General features: G+C 35.6%; 1 protein-coding gene across 1 annotated transcript; it reads left to right on the forward strand.

Annotated features, from left to right (window-relative positions):
• Positions 1 to 8012: 8012 nt before the first annotated feature.
• On the forward strand, positions 8013 to 12189 carry LOC125666852 (inhibin beta A chain-like). Its single transcript, XM_048900177.2, has 2 exons — positions 8013 to 8589; positions 11054 to 12189. Exons 1-2 carry the CDS (start codon positions 8283 to 8285, stop codon positions 11863 to 11865), a joined length of 1119 nt encoding a protein of 372 aa, XP_048756134.1. The 5' UTR covers positions 8013 to 8282; the 3' UTR covers positions 11866 to 12189.
• Positions 12190 to 22020: the final 9831 nt, after the last annotated feature.

A 22020-nucleotide genomic window follows, 5' to 3' on the forward strand; every position in this document is an offset into this window, starting at 1 on the left:
TTTATAATTTTGAACACAGTAGACTATAAGCTTAATGCACCAGTCAAAACTGATATGGATGGTAAGTGGAGGATATGTATAATAATATTTTGAAATTGAAGAGTTTCAAAGTTACCATATCAAGATAAAAAAAAAACCAACTGCTCAGTTTTAGTAGAAAGTATTCGGAAAAAAGCAAAACAGTTGTTCAACTCGAACACACGCGCTACAGATCAGCAGTCGACACGTGCACCTGTTGAGCTACCTAGCTAGGCGCATATATTTTGAAAACTTTCATATTTACTTTATTTAGTCAAAAAATACAATTTTAGTTGAAAGCAATCTTAGAATTTTTTTTTTAAAAAACCCACCTGGTCTCGAACACGCGATCTACAGTTCAGCAGTCGACGTGCTAACCTACTGACCTACTCAGCTAGGTGAGAATATTTTAAATGAATAGACAAATATTGCTGATATTTATATTTTCATCCATGTTTTAAAAGGAAGTCAGCCATTATGACGATGTAGAGTACTTCCTTAAAGAGGTGGGTGTGACCGGTCGAGAAGGGATGCTTACTCCTCCTAGGCACCTGATCCCACCTCTAGAATGTCCAGGTGTCCGTGGTTCCCACCTTTTAATTTTGCATTCCTTGTACATTGTAGGAATTATCACCGATTGATTGTTTTACGCCGTTTTGGAAATATTTCAGCAAATCAGCAAATATTTCAGCCATTTTTAAACGGCTTATAGGAGGTATGAGATTGATCAGTGTTCGTCATCTTCACCTTTCCATTGGCAAGGAGGCTGTTACCAAAATTGTGAATTTCATGATCCATGGGTCGAATGTTGTGGTGCTATATATGTAGGACGGGGTTTTACGGTTCTTTAGAAATTGTTCTCTTGAATCTTGTACACCAAACTACCGTAATGATTTCACACACGCAGCGACGATGAGCATGGGACCTCTTCATACAGTAAGAAACTGGTGTACACTCCATCAGAGGTTTTGGTGCTATGGTAAGGTTGTATGGTTAGCGTAGTGAAAATGTATTATTTCTTTTCTTTTTTTAAAATCTTGACTCCTGAAAATCAAACAACCAAACTTAATGCATAGTAATGATGAGCATTTATGCCTCTGTCAAAATTGTGAAATCCATGACACATATGTCAAATGTCACATGGTTTATGGCTTAGAATAGTTGTCTGAAATGGTTAAATATCTCCCCGAAACACATTTTACATTGCAGCTCTTACATTGGGTACATATTCTTTGTTCCCCACCGTAATGCGGAAGGGGACATAGAAATACCGGTTTCCGTCCGTCCGTCCGACTTGACTTTGTGGACGCAACTCCTCCGAAACCGATCAACGGATTTTCTTCAAATTTTGTAGGATTGTTAGTCACCATATGTAGTTAACCATAGTTTGCCATCATTTTAATTTGACAAATGTTACAGGAGTTATGGGACCTTTTTAAATTTGTACATGCTAAACTATAGGAACACTTTGTGGGTACAACTCCTCAGAAAACGCTCAATGGATTTTGTTCAAACTTGGTAGGATTGCTAGTCACTATACGTAGTTGATCAAATTGTGCTATCATTTCAATTTGACAAATTTTACAGGAGTTATGGGACTTTTTAATTTGTACTATAGGAACACTGGACGCAACTCCTCAGAGACCGCTGTACAGATGTTATTGAAATTTTGTAGGATTGTTAGTCACCATGTGTAGGTGATGATATTGCGCCCTCATTTTGATTTGACAACTTTTACAAGTGTTATGGGACTTTTGTGCTTCAAACTTTATGCAGCGGTGGGAGGCATGGATACGCGTAACAATCTTGCTAAAAACGGGTGCCCCGTATCAAAATGGTAAAATTCATGGCGCTATTGCGTAGGTACGTGTAGATGTATCATATAATGAAAATACGTAGATCTTGCCATCTTTACAACGAACACATAGACTATATATTAGTTATAATGGGCTTATTAAGAGATTACAGTGGTTTGCCGTCAGTCTGGAAAATGTATTCTTAATGCTTTTGACAATTTATCTAAGATTTGTGTTTACAAATATTAGAAGGTTCTTTGTCACCCCCAACAAATTCAGTATGATTTACACCACTTTGTCTTAAACAGACCATAGAGAATTTACCAATATAACAGAATCGTACATGAAATTGATGATATTAACAAGATTTACAACACATTTAAAATTTTGTTCCCTTTGAAACGCTCCCTGATCCCAGTTATGTAGATGGGGCCCCACTTTCAGTACTTTGATTCAACAATAGCGTAGATTTTATTTAGCGCTTTTCTAAATGTGCTGCATAAAAATATAATATACGCAATATACTGGATTTAACGGTAGCTGCTTTCCACGAAAGTTGCTAAATAGAATACACAGCCAAATGTAAATACATCAAATTTTACAGTAACATTTTGTCTGTGTAGAAATAGTCTTTGTGTTTTAAAAGTATGAACTTTTAATGTCTCTGCATTGCCAAGACTGAAGCATATAGGCGATTTTGAAATATCTCAAATCATCACTGAAGACTAAACCACCAATTCCAGGGCCAATGAATTTCAATTTCTGTTTAGGTTTCCAAGTCCATTATAACTATATACTTTCATTTACCAACAGAAAAAAATGGCCATTTTAGACCAATGCATCATTTATAGATTTATTGCATGTCTCTTTGGCGAACATTGATTAAATCACACAGGGCAATTTCATCGTTTTATACTCAAGACTTCTCATTTTCAATTATACTTTCATTTTCGCTTTTCCGGATAACAGCCACCTACCTACAATGTAACTGTCAATCACAATTCTCGGGTCTTTCCGGCAACCTCAGCACGTATCCAATGTATTGCGTTCACCGGATATATGAAAGGATCACTTCAGGGCAAGAAAAGAAAAACTATATTCGGTCGGATTTGGCTTTCATTCATATTCGATCTAGATTATCCCTATGCAATAAGTTGTTTATCACACATGTCTAAGGTATGCGGATATAAGACAAAACTTTTAATAGATCTCTTACCACGATATAGAATGGTACATGTATTGTTTACGCAGTTTAAGTTCGTTATTTCCAAACAATATTTCATAATTTGATAATGGTACTATCGGGTCTTAATCACTATGGGGCTGATTGTTTCATTTGTTAATATTTTTTGCAACAAAAACATGCCGCTGATCATGAAGCATGGTATGAAGATTCTGTAAATCAAAATTCGAGGGATTGTAGCTACTGTGTCTACGACAAATAAAAACATATCACAATACGCAATTTCCGAGATATCAACTCTTTTGTGATGGAGGTACGTTCAGTATTCTGTTGAACACTTGGATGGGTACAAGATGTATACATATAGTATAGACTTACAATGTAAATGAAAATAAAATTTATGAAAGTGTAATTCATTTGTTTATTTTTTTGTATCAGCCGTTGATATACATTAAACTGACCATATCAAGTATAACTGGTTGATTTAGTTTACCTTTAATATACGTATTATTTTCCATATTTTAAAACGTTAAAGTACATATTGTATAGAGATTATTTTAAACTCAATATAAAGGTATATTTAAAAAATACAAAACAAAAACATATATACGACGAGAAGATTCGACAGAATTCACTTATGACGTAGATATTTCAATATTTATAACAATTAAACGGAGCAATGACCACTCTATAATTAAAATTAATTCAGCTTGTGTAAGCATTTTATTAGCTCATTAACTTTTTTAACTCGCATTTATTGTGTTATAGTGAAGCTAGTTAGCAAATGATAATATATATTTTTCATAAATTTGATAAAAGGTGGAAATCCGGGAAATATCTATATTGATAAATTTATGTGTCGTTCATAGGCATTTTGGCTCGTTTTATTCTTCCAGGTTCTTTACCACATTTAGCTCGCCTTTATTTTCAATTTTACTCTTGAAATAATTCAAGTTCTTCGATACGTAGACTTTAAACACTATAAAGAAAGTAGTAGTTTGATTATTTTCATATGCATGCAGCAGTGCACGTTCACCAGATGTATAAGTGTGTCGTTATGGTATGAATAAAAAATCAGAAATCAATTTTTATTTGCACCCTCATTTTATAATTCCCAATCGAAAATCTCAATTTTATCCATTCAGTTAATAATTCTGAATTATCGTTTCTCATTGTGCCTATTTTGTTTACCGGAAGCTTCTACTTGGAAGTTGTTTGGATTTTTTGTTAATTTTCTCTGTTGTGCTATTTAAAGTACAGCTGACCATTTGCAGGCCTACAGTTTCGCAAAGTCCGAGTAAATCGTACGTGGATATATCTTATCCTATCATTTTGTAAAACGAATATAACTACATGTATCTATATAGTGCTCATAATTTGAAATAAGCTCTTTTTGTTTCAAAATGCATGGTTATATTGTTTGGAGAACGTTTTCCGAAACATACGCTATTTCAAACAAAACGAGAATGTGAAGAAACGCAAACCAAAGACTTGCGTAATATATTCATGCGCGTAGTGCGTTGGGGCCTTGGGAAATTGACGACGTTCAACTCACAAAAAGGCAGAAACTGCACCTATACAAAGAGGTCGGCATTAAAATGAAAGTTGCGGGCCTCTCTGGTGATGTTCAGACACCGGGGTCCTATGTCAACCTTCATTTCCACAATATCTGGAAGGGGTTTTTTTTTTCTGGGACGTTAAACCGTCATATTTGTTTCGTAATAAGCACATTTTCTAACTTCTATAACGTTTCTTCTCTTAGAATTCCTTTTCCCTACAATAATGCCCCTTTTCATTCTTTATTATAATTCAAAACTGGGAAGATATAGCATTTCCATATTTTGAAAGCGCAATTTGTATGCATTATCATCTTTAGTGCAACTCGCTATTAAACTGTAAAAATATTTTTTTCAAATCACCAATTTAGAAAAAAATGTGTATACATGTAATCTTTTACCTGCTGTATCTCTGCACCCAAGGCATAACTGACAGATTCAGAAGATGGCATCTTGCAATTCATTCATTGCTGAGTCGTCAAAATCGATCCACTCACGACTGAAATATGTCAACAATTCAAAACTTTAACCGCTTTAATTATCTTTTATCTATTCCGTGCATAAACATGTCATTACCAAGGCAAAACTTAAAATATCTTACCTTACACCTCTATAACATTTATTACGCACTACGCATTTAAAATAAAATTTACAGATCGTAATATCACGACAGGGGAAATAAGGTCCATCATTTTTTTTAAAAAGATAGACAGCATCTTTTTCACTTGATTGTCACGTTTGCGTGTGAGTCTCACCATCTGCAGATTTTGAAATGGAACAGCAAAACCAAAATATGAATTAAAAACACGCAGTTCTGTTAAAGAACCTGCATTATGAAAACTAACTAGACAACAAAGTAAGGTATCTCAGTAGAAGAGTCAGAGGCGAATCAAGATGGGGGGTTCTGGGGGTTAAAACTCCCCATTTCGTCAGAAATATTTCCTTAAAAGGGTACAAATTAACGCATTTTGAGAGTGGACACCCCCTCCCCTTAAAAATCAAAATTACTGGTAGAACCCCCTTTCAAAAATTCCTGGATCCATCCCTGAGAGCGGTTACCTTTCATCAGTGGGAAAATAGTCTGATCCCACGCCGGGTCTGGACAAGTACTTCAAATTAGACAGTGACTGATCTTTTGTCAGAAATGCCACGGGTGTTTTGGATGAGACCTAATATCTTCGAGAACCCATGCAACGATAGGTCAATAACCACGTTATCGGATAATTCAACCCCACCACCAACAGTGGGGGAAATCCACTGCAGTATTCTCAACTTGCAGGTGAGGCATTGATTCTCCTAAAATAAAAAAAATAAAAATAATACCTCAGTTGAATTTTCTACGAGATACCCTTTCTTCGTTTTTGAAGCCAAGTTGCATTTGAATGATTTTTTTTAGATTTTAAACAATTGACTTCTGATACAGTCTGCCAATTAAAACAAGAAAGTTCTTACATAAGTAATGATTATTATACAAATTATTAAAATATTTGGATAACGTTTTTTCAAACCCAGTGAGAAAAACATGTTGCAAATAAAGTGTTGGTCAACAATTGAATGATGCACATGCATACAATGTACCCATAGAAAGTTTCTCTTTGCTTTATATTCCATATTTCTTCACATAGGACAGCAGGCGTGTTCACGCATCTATTTTATGACTAAGATATGTCCTATGCATGTCTTGGTGGGTTGTATATTGTTTAAAGTCCCGATTGAGAATTTTTCACTCATATGGAGATGTCACCATTGCCAGTGAAGGGCTGCAAACTTCAGACCTATGCTCGGCGCTTACGGTCTTTGAGCAGGGATGGATCTTGGGGCACATCCTAACCCATAGTCGGTTTCTCGAAATCTTAAATCTAAGGCATCGCCATTACAAACTTTGTCCTAAGATGATCCTTACTTATGATGACACAATAGTCAGCCTGCTCTTCTCATTGATATATCTAATATTAAAATAAAACTTTACGTATTTACGTAAATATCTATATGTAAATGTATGAAGATTTTAATAGCTTAACTGTAAATATGTTACAAACATTATATATAAAGGTAAAGAAATAAGAATTTCCCTAAGCACTTAATGGAGTGTCCTACAGTGTAACTTAAGATGTTTTAAGCTACCATAGAGCTACCTCCTAAGGTATGTCCTAAGTTGATCGTAGGATGCCAAACCTTTCCCCTAAGTCATATCTTTAGTTTGGACTATCTTATGACACATGAGTTTGGACTATCTTATGACACATGAGTTTGGACTATCTTATGACACATGAGTTTGGACTATCTTATGACACATGAGATTGGACTATCTTATGACACATGAGTTTGGACTATCTTATGACACATGAGTTTGGACTATCTTATGACACATGTGTTGAAAGTTTCGTGAACATGCCTGCATGTTTGTAAAGTTAGCAATATACCTATGGTTTTTAAGATTTTTCAAAGTATAGTGTGTATCATGTTGGAACATTTTCTTTTCCAATGACCTTGTAGCATGTGACAGAATGACCAAAATTGCATCATCATCGAAATTTTATTTTTAACTTGCCTAGACGGTCTTGCTGCCTAGCATGCTTGTCATGCGCCGCTGGGTTTGGTTCTGTAGTTCATGAGTTCATTTAAGTCTAAATGTACATGCTTCTTGCATCCTTTGATTCCATTCTTTGGGATTGCAGTTGTGTCTGTTTGTTTGACAGTGATTGGCAGTCAACAATTTCAAGTCTGAGGAATTTGAAATTTTTTATTGCGTTTTCCCCACAATTTATTTTCCTCTACCTATATGCACCAGTTCCAAGTTGATGATGTTTCTTTTTTTTACTTTAAAAAATGAAACAGAAAAAAGGAGAGAAGAAAGAAAAACTCAGACAATTTAGTGCTGACATTTACAACAAGCCCTAACGTTAGACGGCCAGATAACGTTAAATGCATAAAAATACCAGCTATGTATAATCGGTAGCCTCCCAGTTTCATACATATCTTCGGATTTTTACATAAACATTAGCAAAAGATAATAAAAATCCCGATTTTTATTTTTCCACCATTCCCTTTGTTTTCGAACACTGATTTATCAGTAAATGTTACACAGATATGAAGAAAAGTTATCTTTCGTGTTTTTATTTGTATAATTTCGTGATTTATTTTCTTTCTTTTCTAAAGAAAATAATATTCGGTATGATAATGATTTGTGGAAAGTTGTTTGAACGTAAGAAAAGTTCACTAAAATACCATTTTATAAATAAGGACTAATACTAAGAAAAACATATTGACGTACTACCGATTTTTACTTGCTGGTGAGGCAATAAGATTAGAACTGACATTTTCAGCGCTCCAGACCATGAACCCATTCTAAAACGTTATAAGAAGTTGAGATAAACTTAATATTTCATCTTCACTAGCAGAGTTTATGCACAACCGAATTAAAGAAAATATGTACATCCGTGATAAGTTCTTAGAAATTCCTACTTGGCGTAAACACTGAGCGATTGTTACGACGTTCGTCGGATGGATACGCTAACTTTCCGCTGTTGCAGACATCTATTAAAGCGAACGCAAATTGACATCGTATCACTGAGATACGGGCGGTTGCACTGAGAAGTCAATAATTATGTCTGATGTTCAAAATGCATGTGGGTCTTTTTCCTTTGAGCCATGGTTAATGTTATAACTGCCTGAGTTACTCTTGGTTGTTTTTCCTCTTTCCGTAAGCAATTGTAACATTCCAGGGAGATGGCATTTAAAGTCCACACATCTTTGCCGCGATTTTACGGAATAGTTGCAGCACTTTACGTGGTATTTTGTAGCGTTAACGCTTTCAATTTCCCGGGTAGGGGACAGGACATTGATACCATGTTAGTACGGAGTCGAAGCATACAGTCCATCCGGGACTCGATCCTAAGGACACTTGGCAGGGCCTCTACTAACATCAGAGATAGAATGCTACCGGAACCGCAGAATATGACGTCGCCTGCGACAACACTAGAGCCCGAATTTATTTCCGAAACTCAAGAAATCATTGCCTTTTCCGAACCAGTTGGTGAGTATGCCTATGTAAGAAAACAATATTTGTCAAAATTCATGATACGTGACGTGATAAAAGACTACTGTAAAGTTTTCTTTATATTCTGATACACATTGTAAACTCGTTTTAGTATACTTATTCAATGGGTATCGCGCCTGTGTTATTCTATAATATATATATGATACATATTGTGACAGTATGCGATTAAGGATGTTTAATATGGAAGACTACTAGGTTTCCCGCCGTAAAATGGCTGAAATGTTACCAGAGCGGCGAAAAACCCCAATCAATCAATCAACCCATTAAATTAATTCTGAGTATCTTTTAAAGGACTTTATGAAATCATTTTTCTCATTCACCTTTCTATAATTTTGAGATGATAAGCTTTTAACAGGTCAGCTAACTCTGCGGTACTGGGTACTTTGTATACTTGATGTATTTTTAGAGATTCTATATCCACTTTTAAGACAATCATGCACCATAATAAATGTCCAAAAGGGACGTTTTTACCGAGACATCCCCCACTCTAAAAAAGCAAAAGCATAGAATAGTGCTTGTTTGTGTATTGAAAATTACTTTTTAGCGATACGTTATGAAATAATTTATGAATTTTGAATAATATGAAATATACATTAAGTAATGTACATTTTTTGTGATGAGTTTTTGCAGTCTGTTCATATCTTGTAAAAAATGCATTGATATGCTTTCTATGGGTGTCCGTTTCTTGGCGGTAAACCCTATCGATTCCATGTTGAACGTAATACTAAACCTGTGTAAGTACACTGACTGATTACTTCGTCTAATGTATGTCACGCTATAGAACTAGAGTCGCATGTATGTTTTAACAATTGTATATATTCCTTACGTGAGGTTTGTTTAATATTCACAATGATTGATGACGCCATTGAAGTGGACACGCGTATCTCTTGCACCATTTTAACAATATTAAATCTTCATCGTTAATATTAGTTGTTGTGTAAATATTATCATTGTATTTATGAGTAATAATAATCATACTATTCCAACTTCACTAAGAAATTTAAAAATTTTATTTTTAAAGTAATTTAAAATTACTGTGTTAATATCAGCTGGATTCTAATACCTGTACAAATGTATACGGGTTTCGTACACACGTAGATCTATCTAAACACTCGGACGAAGGACTCACAGCGCAATAAGTACCACGTGAACTAACATCAACTAAAAATTAAATGCCATAAAAACATTCGTTTAAAACTGATCCTGAAATGTCAGTTAATGTCCTGATTTGACCTTGTTGTACGGTGTGTATAATCCATAAAACGTTTTGCATCTTAATCTTAATTTTTTCTTCTGCAGTGATTTTATCGGTGTTCTATTCAAATTGGAGTGATAATATGGTCTTGAAATACTGCATTAATAATTACAGATTCTGAAACCCTGACGGAGATCTCAAATACTCGCCATGCACACTAGCAGTTAGAGCCTTCAAATCGGATATAAGTTTTATACAATTGACTTGATAATTCCAGGATTTGTGCAATCATTAAGCTGTTGGAACGCGATGGGAGAACGTTGCGCCAAATATCTTCAAGTATATCTTAAACACACATTCTAAAAATAAAATATTTCTTTCGAAGGTATGCCAGATTTTGTCATTCCGGGAATCTTGATTTCATCTGATATTAGTTTAATTATAGTGTGTGCTCTGAAAATGATAAACATAATTGAATTTAGAAAGTAAAATTTACTGGCAATTATTTCCCAACAGGGACGACATTTGATCAATGAATGATTGAATCGATGTTTCTGGTTAAAGACGAAACAGATTATTCTAGTATGAAAATAACAGGAGCTAAATATTCTCTGCATAAAACTTGCTTCCCGTAGAGAGTAAAGATTTCGAAGCGTTGACTCTACGTTACAGTCATTACAAGAACACGTAGAAATTTAGCTTCTTTTTTTTCAGTTTTGAACCCACTGAGCAATCTATTCTCATTAATAATTTAACGTAACTGATTCTCTCTGTAATCTGTTTGCAAAATAAATTAAGGAGATTAGCATTAAAGGATTTCTACATGTCGATATTTTCTGATAGAGATGACGAATAGCCCTGTCATTGTTGGTATATTATAATCAATAAACAAACAAGAGGCCCATGGGCCATAACAGCAACCCGAGTGATAGACAACAAGAAATTGGACCTAATATTACTATTAATTGCATCATGTGGATCTTTCACCTGGCAAATAGGAACGGTAACATCCCTTTTGTTTTCTTGCCATTAAAAGCGATGATTGTGCAAATGTCACTATTCCTTATCAACCGTTTAAACTTTGTAATCCATTCCTCTTCAGTCCAACTAGGGGTAACCATTTAAGATTTTAGATGTATACATTCAGTGTTATTTAGCCACTAAAATATCAACAATTCAAATAACTTTTCAGCTATATTAGGCAAAATATTAATATATATTCTTAAAAACCTTTTTTTTCTTCAGAAAATGTGACGAGTGACAACGTTTTCAAATTCTCATTGACAAAGGACAATCGCACACACGAGATTCAAAGTGCAAGTGTACTCGTACAAGTGAGATTTAAGAGACGGAAAAAGAACTCTAAACGGATATCCAAGAAGAGAAGGAAAGTGAGAGCACAACGAATAAAGCTCATTCTGAGTACCGTTGATGATAAAGGACATATAATCCAACAAGTTTCCTCAAGAAAAGCAAAAATTTCTAGAACAAATTGGTTTAAGCTGTTCCTGCCAAAAAATCTGATTAAGAGAGCTCTGAATTCTGATAATGCCAGCATCAAGTTGTACATCCGCTGTAAAGGCTGCAAAAAGTTTGCCAAACTGGTCCTTTTGCATGGCACAAAACGGAAGCGGAAGCGTTCAAAAACATTTAAACGGAAGGGGAGGCGGCACCGTTTAAGATCTAGGACACCGCATAGAAGAAAGCTAAGTCGAACAAGACCGTTTTTGCTTATCCATACAAAAGTAAATATCCGGAACAAGAGACACGCCAATGAATGTGATAGACAAAAGAACCAGTGTTGTAAAATTCCATTTTCGTTTTCTTTTGCGGAGGCCGGCTGGAGTGATTGGGTTATTTCTCCGCAATCTTTCAAAACTCATGTTTGTAGTGGAGGTTGCAATTCTGGTCTCAATTGGAACCGGAAGTATAATTACACATACAACTGCGTTGACAAAAAACACAAACCTTTGCGTATTATGTACTTCGACAAAACTGGAACTTTCATAACAACTAAACTTCCTAGAATGATAGTTACTGAATGCGGTTGTTCATGACAGGAACATGTTAAAATTTATATATTGGAAAATGACGTTTAGTCAATCATATTGATTTGCAATGGCCTTACAATTGCTATTACTTTCCGCTTTACATATCATTACCAGGCAATAACTCATTCACATTCGGATTCCTATAGTGTGGATATCCACGGAATTAAAATCCTCCTCGAACAGGCTGTCAGTAAGAACGACTACTCTTGTCAAACCAAGGGAAAAAATCTGACCCTACGAACGAAAACAAGTGAACAAGTGATTTTTCCATATTAAAATGCAATGGGTTTTATATATATATATATATATATATATATATATATATATATATATATATATATATATATACATATAACACAACAATATATATTTGTAGACGTTCATCAACATTCTGTACAAATTGCTATAGTTCTTTAGTATCTAGTCTTTACAAATGTCCATTATGCTATTAAGAACAACTGTATATAGAAGCTACCTTAATGTTACATTTCTCTCAGTTTTTTTTAGACACATTTTTATAATATTTACTTTGGTAAGCTAGATATACTGAACATGTCGAGAAAATGCAAAATAGATCGATTTCTATACGGGTATGACTTTAATGTGAGGACAGGTGTAAGCATGTTAACCGGTGTTATTTATTTTATTTTGTTCCGTCCTTGTCTTGAAATAAATTTCCTAACAAGTCTTAATAGCATTGGCTGTGATTCAGAGCTGATTCATTGCAAAACCACTCGTACGGATGCCATCCTGCTCTACTGATTAAACATGCATGAAGTACAGAACTTGTGATCATCCGTGTTATTTAGGATTTGATTTCAGTTCGTGTGATATAAATTAATTAATTCTTAAATTAGAAAAACAATCTATCATCAAGCCTATATATCCTCATGCTTAACAAGGTTAATTTCTTTGCCATCTGTGAACCCCACTCAATGTAAAATCATTTATTCAAGAACATTTTTCTCTAAGTGCAACCAGTTGTTCCCAAATTTCAGCACCATATCGAAGTGTTTGTTTGAAAGCTTTTATCGTCTTCAAAATTTCACACATGTTCTGTGACTACTGGTATTTTAGAAATTTTGTTTTGGCGATACTGGTCGTGGTAACATTGGGGTTGATGCGCTGGCCCTGTAACCGTCAGGTCTCCGGTTCGACTTCAATCGTGGCACCGTGTCTTAGACATTTAGGTATGGTGGTGACTGTTCCTTCGTCAAGCGCCCGGCGGTACGTCTGAAAGTCACGAGTCTTTCGGATACGGCCTTAAAATCAGCACAATAAAGATTATGTTAGTCGTTTTATGCCACTTCAAAAATCTTCCATTCAATTTTAGATGAAACATGCGGTAGGTGAAGGGTCACAAATTTACAATTAACAATTGCTAGAGCACTCGGGGCCGTAGAAGTGACGGTTTTGTGTCGTGGTTACGCCTGTTGAAACACTTGACTTTGGCTTTAAGATCTCGTCCGAAACACCTGCGCCTCTCGCTTGTAGATGCTGAGCGATTGGCCAAGGAACAGTCGCTATCTATTTTTACGTCTTTTGTTTTAAATACGGACATGACACGAGCGGGAACCGGACACTCCAGTAACAAAATGAACGTTTCACGACTGAGCCACCGCGACCTGTCAATAAAGAACTCACGCGGCTGCGACATAGTGTGTATGCATAAGGCACTTCATCAACAGCTCATGGAGTTTGTACATGAATGAAAGATTCTCAAATGGATGTAAAACAACAACAAAAGTTTCCCTAAGTATGCTTTCCCTCTATCTAACAAAACATAAGTTCGTAACAGACCATCCATGGAAAATCAGACAGAGGTTGGTACATTGTATAAGTCTGCCAAACCCTTTATTCATTTCTTTGTTGATTCGTGTCGTTTTGAAACGTTTTCACTCATATGAAGACGCCACCGCTGTAGGTGAAGAAGAGCTACAAATGGTAACCTTTATGATGAAAATTTGAAGATAAGGAACAGTGATATATCAGGCTTGTAATTCCTATACAGAGTTATAAAACTAAGAGTAGGACAAGCACGGGGCCCTAGACAAGCCAGAGGTGGGATTATGTGCCTAAGAGGAGTAAGCGTCCCCTGTTGACCAGTCGAAGCCACCGTGGGTCCTGTATCTTGATCAGGTAAACGGAGTAATCAGTAGACAAAATTAGTATGCAAAGAATGGCCTAATCAATTTCGAACTACATGTACGAATCCAGTGTTTATATAATAATATTTTGAATTGCTACTCATGAACTGTACTAAAATATTTTTAATATAAAAATATATATTTTAAAAATTATTTCTATAAAAACATTTTGTATTAACAGAAAACCTGGCTCCCTTTATCGTGTTTGTAAACACGGCGTTACTCTATAATCAAGTAAGATGAATAAACGCTCATTCACAAGACTGTAAACAAACGCTTATTAACCACGTGCGGAGGTGAGAACACCAAATATTTTTAAACGTATGTCAATAGCATGCAGCATTTCGATAGGGAATATTGCTAAATCAATTTAGGGAGCAAGTACAAAGAAGTAAGAACTGAAAATTTTCGTTCTAAAAGCTCTTTTATCTGGAGCCGTCAACTTTGGCGCCTTGGTGATAACTGAGTCGCGTTACGTGGAAAACAGAGCCCGTGCCTTGTCTTGAAAATGAAAAGTTTAGACCTTTACATAATTTTTTAGAAATTTAGGTTAGATGTTATGTTTTACAAACACCAAATGCTACCATATTACTAATATCCAAGTGATTATTTCGCCATTCTCTCGAAGTATTCTCGTAAAATAAGGAATCTACAGTAGGTAGCCTCGATCTGGGACTTCGCATTTTCGGTAGAAATCCCCAATCTTATGGCTTAAGCATCCACTGTGTATGTTTTACATTCAAGGATAGATTTTTTAAAAAAAAAAAAAAAAAAAAATTAGCACATCTTCACACTATGTATATTCCCACACAGGGGCCGGAATCACTCCAGACTCGTGTATTTCAGAAGTTTGGTAAAAGCTTCGGGTTTTTCTACACAACTTAGCGGACCTACGAGTCTTGTGACTTCCCAGCAGTTTTTGACATCTTATCGCTTAGTTGGTTATTTTTAACCGTAATCATATGGAGACGTTACCATTGCCGGTGAAGGGCTGCATAAGTTAGGTCTATGCTCGGCGCTTAAGGCCTTTGAGCAGGGAGGGATCTTTATCATGACACACCTGCTGTGACATGGGGCCTCGGTTTTTGCGACCGCTCCATTTAGTCGCCTCGTACGACAAGTAAGGATCTATTCTAACCCGGATTCTCACGGGACTAACATCTTATTCGAAAATGTTACTACATTTTTGTTTTGAAAATATTTTTCTTCAACTTCTGCTTGGAGACGGCTGTTTCATGTTGGAAATTTAATTTCCAAATTTCTGAAGTAAAATATTTAATTACTTTGCACATTCAAATTTTGGTTTAAAACGCTTATAAACATGACGTCTAGACGAACTGTTGATTCCACTATACCGCTTTCGTATAAACAGGCATCTTAATCCTGGCTATACTGCAACTGTAATCCATTTAGTGTGCTTATACCATTGATCAATTCCCTACATTAGATAATCCAAATAGATTTAATATGCGGTGTTTACACTTAATCCCTGGGGTTTTGTTGTTGTTGTTGTTGTTTGTTTTTGTTTTTTGTTTGGTATCTTCAACAGAGTGTTTTATAAATAAATATCTATATGAAATAAATACCATTTTGTTTTCTGAATCGGTAAATAATTTTAATCAGCAGGAAATTATCCTAGTGTAAATATAATAAATTACATCAGTTACATCATGCGTCTTGGAGTACTGCTTTTTTAAATGAAATTAAAAATTGATTATAAATCTAAATTAAAAACATGGTTTCAATACCAGTATTTGAGGCGTATACGTTCAATAACATATAGGTTTTTAAAACAAGAAATTTCACATCCATACAGTAAAACTGGTGCAAGAAATCAAACTGACTTTCAACAGACAAATGAAATGGTTTTTCTTATCACATCATGGCTGGGATAAGTGAAAATGCAGCCGATTTAATTTTTTCAGTCCTTGGAGCTATTACGGACTTCAGTTTATGGATTGGGGTAAGAAATCCAACATAGAAATGATATCTAACGCTGCACATTCTATATGTAATAGCTTGTTGCAATACTCAAACATTCTGTTTAGTAGTATAGTGCCAGGACCCAGCTAAAATTCGACCAAAAATGATAGGCAATTTTCTGAGTTCAGATAACTGAAAAATTGTTGAGTGGGGCGGAAAACATCAATCAAGCAATCAGAGTAGAATTTTATACCATTTGGTTTATTGTTTTTACATCGGCTAACTTGGGTACCCTATATATAGAGTCCTATACCTTTTTTCTTTAATAGTAAATTCAAACACAAGCGATATAAATGTAATTGCTTGTGGGTGAAAAGGACGACTGTACCCGGGTGTTATTTCTTATCTCGGCGGTTCTCATTACAGTATTTTGTGGACGAGTTTAGTTCAACGCCATGACAGTGTACAATCAGCGGTGAGGCAATGTGCAATGGTAATCAACTGCCACTCACCATTGGTTAATCCAGCCCTCCCATGTCTGCGCTAACAATAAATACTTTAAAAATCATTGACAGGTTTCCTTCAAATACCTGCACGCGCGTGGAAACATGAAGAAAAAGATAATCACATTTATTATCTAAATATTTTGAATTCGCTGCTGATTTTTGATAGTTTTATTGTCGTTTTGAGAATAAGCGTGACATTTTACAAAACTTCATGTATGTCCTATCCCCCAAAACATTACTATCGAAGATGTGCACTGCTCGAGTCAAATTAGAAAATTTAAGGAAGATAAAATATTTGATAGAAATATAGCGGACTTTCTCGTTTATAGTTTCTTTTAGCTATTTCTATTTCCGATGTCAGTAGAACTTTAACTACACCGTTTTGTCTATGTCTGATGTCAGTAGAACTTTACCTACACAGCTATGTCTATGTCTGATGTCTGTAGAACTTTAACTACACAGCTATGTCTGATGTCAGTAGAACTTTAACTACACAGCTATGTCTAAGTCCGATGTCAGTAGCACTTTAACTACACAGCTATGTCTATGTCTGATGTCAGTAGAACTTTCACTACACAGCTATGTCTGATGGCAGTAGAGATTTAACTACACAGCTATGTCTGATGTCAGTAGAACTTTAACTACACAGCTATGTCTATGTCTGATGTCAGTAGAACTTTCACTACACAGCTATGACTATGTTTGATGTCAGTAGAACTTTAACTACACAGCTATGTCTGTGTCTGATGTCAGTAGAACTTTAACTACACAGTTATGTCTATATCAGATGTCGGTAGAACTTTAACTACACAGCTATGTCTATATCAGATGTCAGTAGAACTTTAACTACACAGCTATGTCTGTGTCTGATGTCAGTAGAACTTTAACTACACAGTTATGTCTGTGTCTGATGTCGGTAGAACTTTAACTACACAGCTATGTCTATATCAGATGTCGGTAGAACTTTAACTACACAGCTATGTCTATGTCAGTATAACTTTAACTACACAGCTATGCCCGATGTCAGTAGAACTTTAACTACACAGCTATGTCTATGTCCAATGTCAGTTTAACTACAGGAATTGCAACACGTTGCAAGGAGTGTTGCTGATTCAATGTTAGCTTTACTATAATACATATGTATAAAGATTTCTGAAAGTGCAGAATGTGGGCTACTATTTCAAAAGTTATTCATGTTTAAAAAGACTGGGTTTACACCATTCTGATTTTTGTCAGTTCCTGGAAGTAGTTTATCTTAATTTTGTGCCATAATGTATACATTAAAGGTTCATATGTGCAATTTTTATCTTAGATTTTAATAAAGATATCAATACTACGATATTTTATAATCAAAATGAAACACAATATTCTACATGTATCAAAGAGGTTCGCACCTGAAATTTGGAGTAATGTCAATTTCTTGGGAAGTGCATTTTTAATTTCTACGTTGAAGGAGAATTAGGAAACCGAAAAGAAAAGCTGGGGTCGCAATGCTTGTTATTGAGCTACACTGTTTTAAACATGTCCTTTTTGCACTTAAAATGTATTCAATTAAACTTGATTTGTCTGTTGGTGGCAACACAATATTAGTAACAGAAATCAATCATTACTTGGAATAGATACATAATCATGTCTTCGTCTTCTAACAATACAGATATAAAAAAAAAAAAAACTTTAATACAAGTAATGGAAATAAAACTGAATTGAAAGCGAAATGAGCTTTTCTGGTCGCTGTTTGTCGGTCGTCTGTCCGTCCGTCAGTCTGTAAAGTTTGCACATCTTCATCTTCCTCCCCAGAATTACTCGGTCAATTTCGATCCAACTTGGTACAAATCATCCTCATGTAAAGGGAAATTGTGTTTGTGCAAATGAAAGACCATACCCAATCAAGAAAAGGCGAACGTCGGGAGTTGTCATTTAAAAAAAATTCTCAAGAGCCATTGGGCCATAACAGTTGAAATTTACATGAAAGCTTCCTAGAGATTCAAGTTTCTTCAAATTATGACCCACGGAGGTACGATGGGACCACAATAAGGGATTTAACTTTTTACACGCGGAATATAGAAAGCATCTTTTAAAATCTTCTTAGGAACCACTGGGCCAGAAAAGTTGAAATATATGACAAAATCTTGTGTTTCAATTCCAAAGTTGTTGACCCTTTTAAGGTAGCTCCATCCTCGTGTGACTTATCAATATTAATGGTTAAAAGTGGAAAAACATTATTAATTTCCACTCAATATAGTTTAATTTGATTAATGACCAAAGGAAATGGATATGTTGCCACCTTTTAAAAGATGTCAGACATACAAAAACAGAAGCATATATCAACATCAGAAAATCACACACTTTCGTTAAACAGAATAATAAAAATAGATAAAAACTTGTTGAACTGACAACATTTAAATATCAACAGTTTTAAGAAACTGCTAATTTATAAATATGTAGAGATTAATTGTGGATATTATGGAAACCAATGTATAATAGACATCCAGTAGAGGAGATTCCAGCATAGGAGTTATTGCCCTTGACAACATTTTTTAATCATAAATAATTGATTATCTATGGAAAATATAAACTTTTTCAGTATTATTAGTTTACCAGATATTTTATTATATCCAGTGAATAACATTCCTTAAAAAGATATATTTCTATCATGTGCAAAGTTTAATTTATTAAGATTTTTGCAAAAACCTATGGCATCACATGAGGATCGATCAATCTTAAAGATAATATCTCCTTCACAATTTAAGGTTAAGGTAGACTTTCATATTTTGTATATTCATATAGATTCTGTATGGTAAGACCATTCGTGTGATTGCATGCTGTATGATAGTGATCTTGACCTTAGATTTTGACCTATTGTAAAGAAAAACTAACCTATTAAATATCTCCTGGCTTGAATTTCTCGAGATAAACTAACTTAAGTCGAAACTTGGACTTAAGTCTGAGATTTAACTCAAATTTTGAGCGCTCAAATGCAAGGTGAAGATAACGAACAGCGATCAATCTCATAACTCCTACAAGCAATACAAAATAGATAGTTGAGCAAACACGGACCCCTGGACACACCAGAGGTGGGATCAGGTGCCTAGGAGGAGTAAGCATCCCCTGTTGACCGGTCACACCCGCCGTGAGCCCCATATCCTGATCAGGTAAACGGAGTTATCCGCAGTCAAATCAGTGTGCCAAGAACGGCTTAACAATCGGTATGAAACACGTCAGACAGCATTTGACCCAATGCGAGGTTGTATTGACGAACTAGATCGTTATAACGACCATAGAATTTGCGAAATGCTGACTTCAATCGAGACTGTTGAAATCCCTGTACCATCAACTTGTTTGTCAGTAGCTTACCTCGATTTAAAAACTGACTATACCCAGAACAAGCTCTTGCATATCGAATCAGTTGAGATATATAAACACCATATGCAGGTGATAATGGAATATTGCTACATAAATGTGGGAAGTTGACAATGGAGAAGCTGAAATCATCCCGTTTGTCATACAGTTGAGTTGTCAGTTTGCCGTTGATGTCTACTTTCAATAAAATATCTAAGTATGAAGCAGAAGTGGACGACTCTGTGGTGTCCTTTACTTCGAGCTCACAGGGATATATCAAATCGACATATGAATGAAAGCTATCAATGTTAATAGACAAAACGTCATCGATATATCTAAAAGTCGAATTGAAGGTCACAGCGAGAGATTTTGTCTTCTCACGTAGAAGTTTTTGAATAAATTCTGCTTCATATGAATACAAATAAAAGAAAACTCAAACTTAATGTTAAGATTGTTTCGCGAAATTCAAACCTGAAGTATCAAAGGTAGGGCTTTCATATTCAGTATGCATATTCCTCATGGCAAGACCTATCATATGATATTGTGATGTTTGTCCCTGTGACCTTTACCTACTTTTCAGAAAACTTACCCTAATTACAAGAATTATTTAAAGTATACTTATCTTGCATATTTTATAGATTTCTTATGGCAAGACCTTTCATTTCATACCGTGATCTATGGCCTTGTGACATTGACCATCTCCGGAAGAGGAAGGTCATGTTGATACAAGTTTGGTTGTCTTGAACCTTTTGGGCTAGGTTGGGGCAACAATGGGGTCAACATGTTTCAGGGGAATAAAGATTGAAGAACAGAACGTTGAAAAATCTCAGCAGCTGAACAAAGATAGGGCCAAGGTGATTCAGGTGAGTGATGTGGCCCATGTGCCTCTTGTTACACACTTTTTTTTTCAAAACGAGCTGAGTGCTGATGACGTGACTGTCCTTTTAGCATACCACATACTATTTTTCTGAGCAATTCTTGGATCTGTGCATATCTAACTAACCCTTAGTGCTTCACATATGATCCTGTACAGTGAATGCTAGTATTCCTATAAACTACAATCGATGACTTCAACAACGCCATCTTTTTTTCTGGGTACGTTTGAAAGAAGGCGCATGCAATACATCTTTACTTATAAATTAACAATCACTTTCAATGCCGCGTCTGATGAAGAAGACGACGACTTATATCCAGCCTGGTACTATAGCGATGACCAGAAGAAAAGAAGTCGAGGCTGACCATGTTCAACTCCTCAACACAGCTGATTCATCTCATGAAATTTACCTCAATGACACTTTCCTGTTTGACCATGATGGCAGTTCACATGAAAACAGACAGCCATATAACAGTGAGTCTCCACTGAAAACCAGTGAAAATGATGGTCCCAAGATACAGTTGGACCAGGACACCCTCAGTAGAGAGCAGCTACTGTCCGAGCAAAATAAGGACCCTGATATTATTCAACTGAGCAAGAGGGCACTTCCACCAGAAGAGGTTGCTAAAGTTGGAGAGTGTTTTTATACCAACGCCGGGATCCTTACGCGAAAATGGCGACCATCTGATGCCCCACCAGATGAAGTATGGCGGGTGGTCAGCAGATAGTGGTCCCAGTGATATATCGTACGGACATCATGAGTTTGGTTCACGATACACCCATGGCAGGTCATTTAAGAATCAATAAGACTTGTAACAGGATTTTGAGTCATTTTTATTGGCCTAAGTTAAGAAAGGATGTTTCTGAATTTTGCAAGTCTTGTCATGTTTGTCAGATGGTAGGTAAACCTAATCAGCAAATTTCATCTGTCCCTCTTTGAAGAACCATTCAGTGGTGTGAATAGATTGTGTAGGACCCTTGCCAAAAACTAGGTCAGGAAACTTTAAGAACAGAAGTGCAGTACATGCTGGACAATGGCATTATTGAACCAAGTAAAAGTAGCTGGAGCTCACCTTACATTATCGTACCGAAACCGGATGGCAACTACCGATTATGTACGACTTTCGAAAGGTGAATGCTGTCACGGAAACAGACTGGAGGCTATTCCAAAGTTTCCGCTTCCTAAAAACAAGAAAGCGTTAATGAGAGTTTTGGGCATGACCGCTTTTTTACCGAAAATTTTGTCCAAATTTTTCTTTAACAGTTGGTCCGCTTACAAACTTGTTGCAAAAGAGGGATACATTTGTATGGACAAAGGACTGCAACGAATCATTTTGTAAAATTAAATCTGTTCTCATGAGTAGTCGAGTTC

Source organism: Ostrea edulis, chromosome 10 (assembly GCF_947568905.1).
Source record: "Ostrea edulis chromosome 10, xbOstEdul1.1, whole genome shotgun sequence".
Taxonomy (NCBI): Eukaryota; Metazoa; Mollusca; class Bivalvia; order Ostreida; family Ostreidae; genus Ostrea; species Ostrea edulis.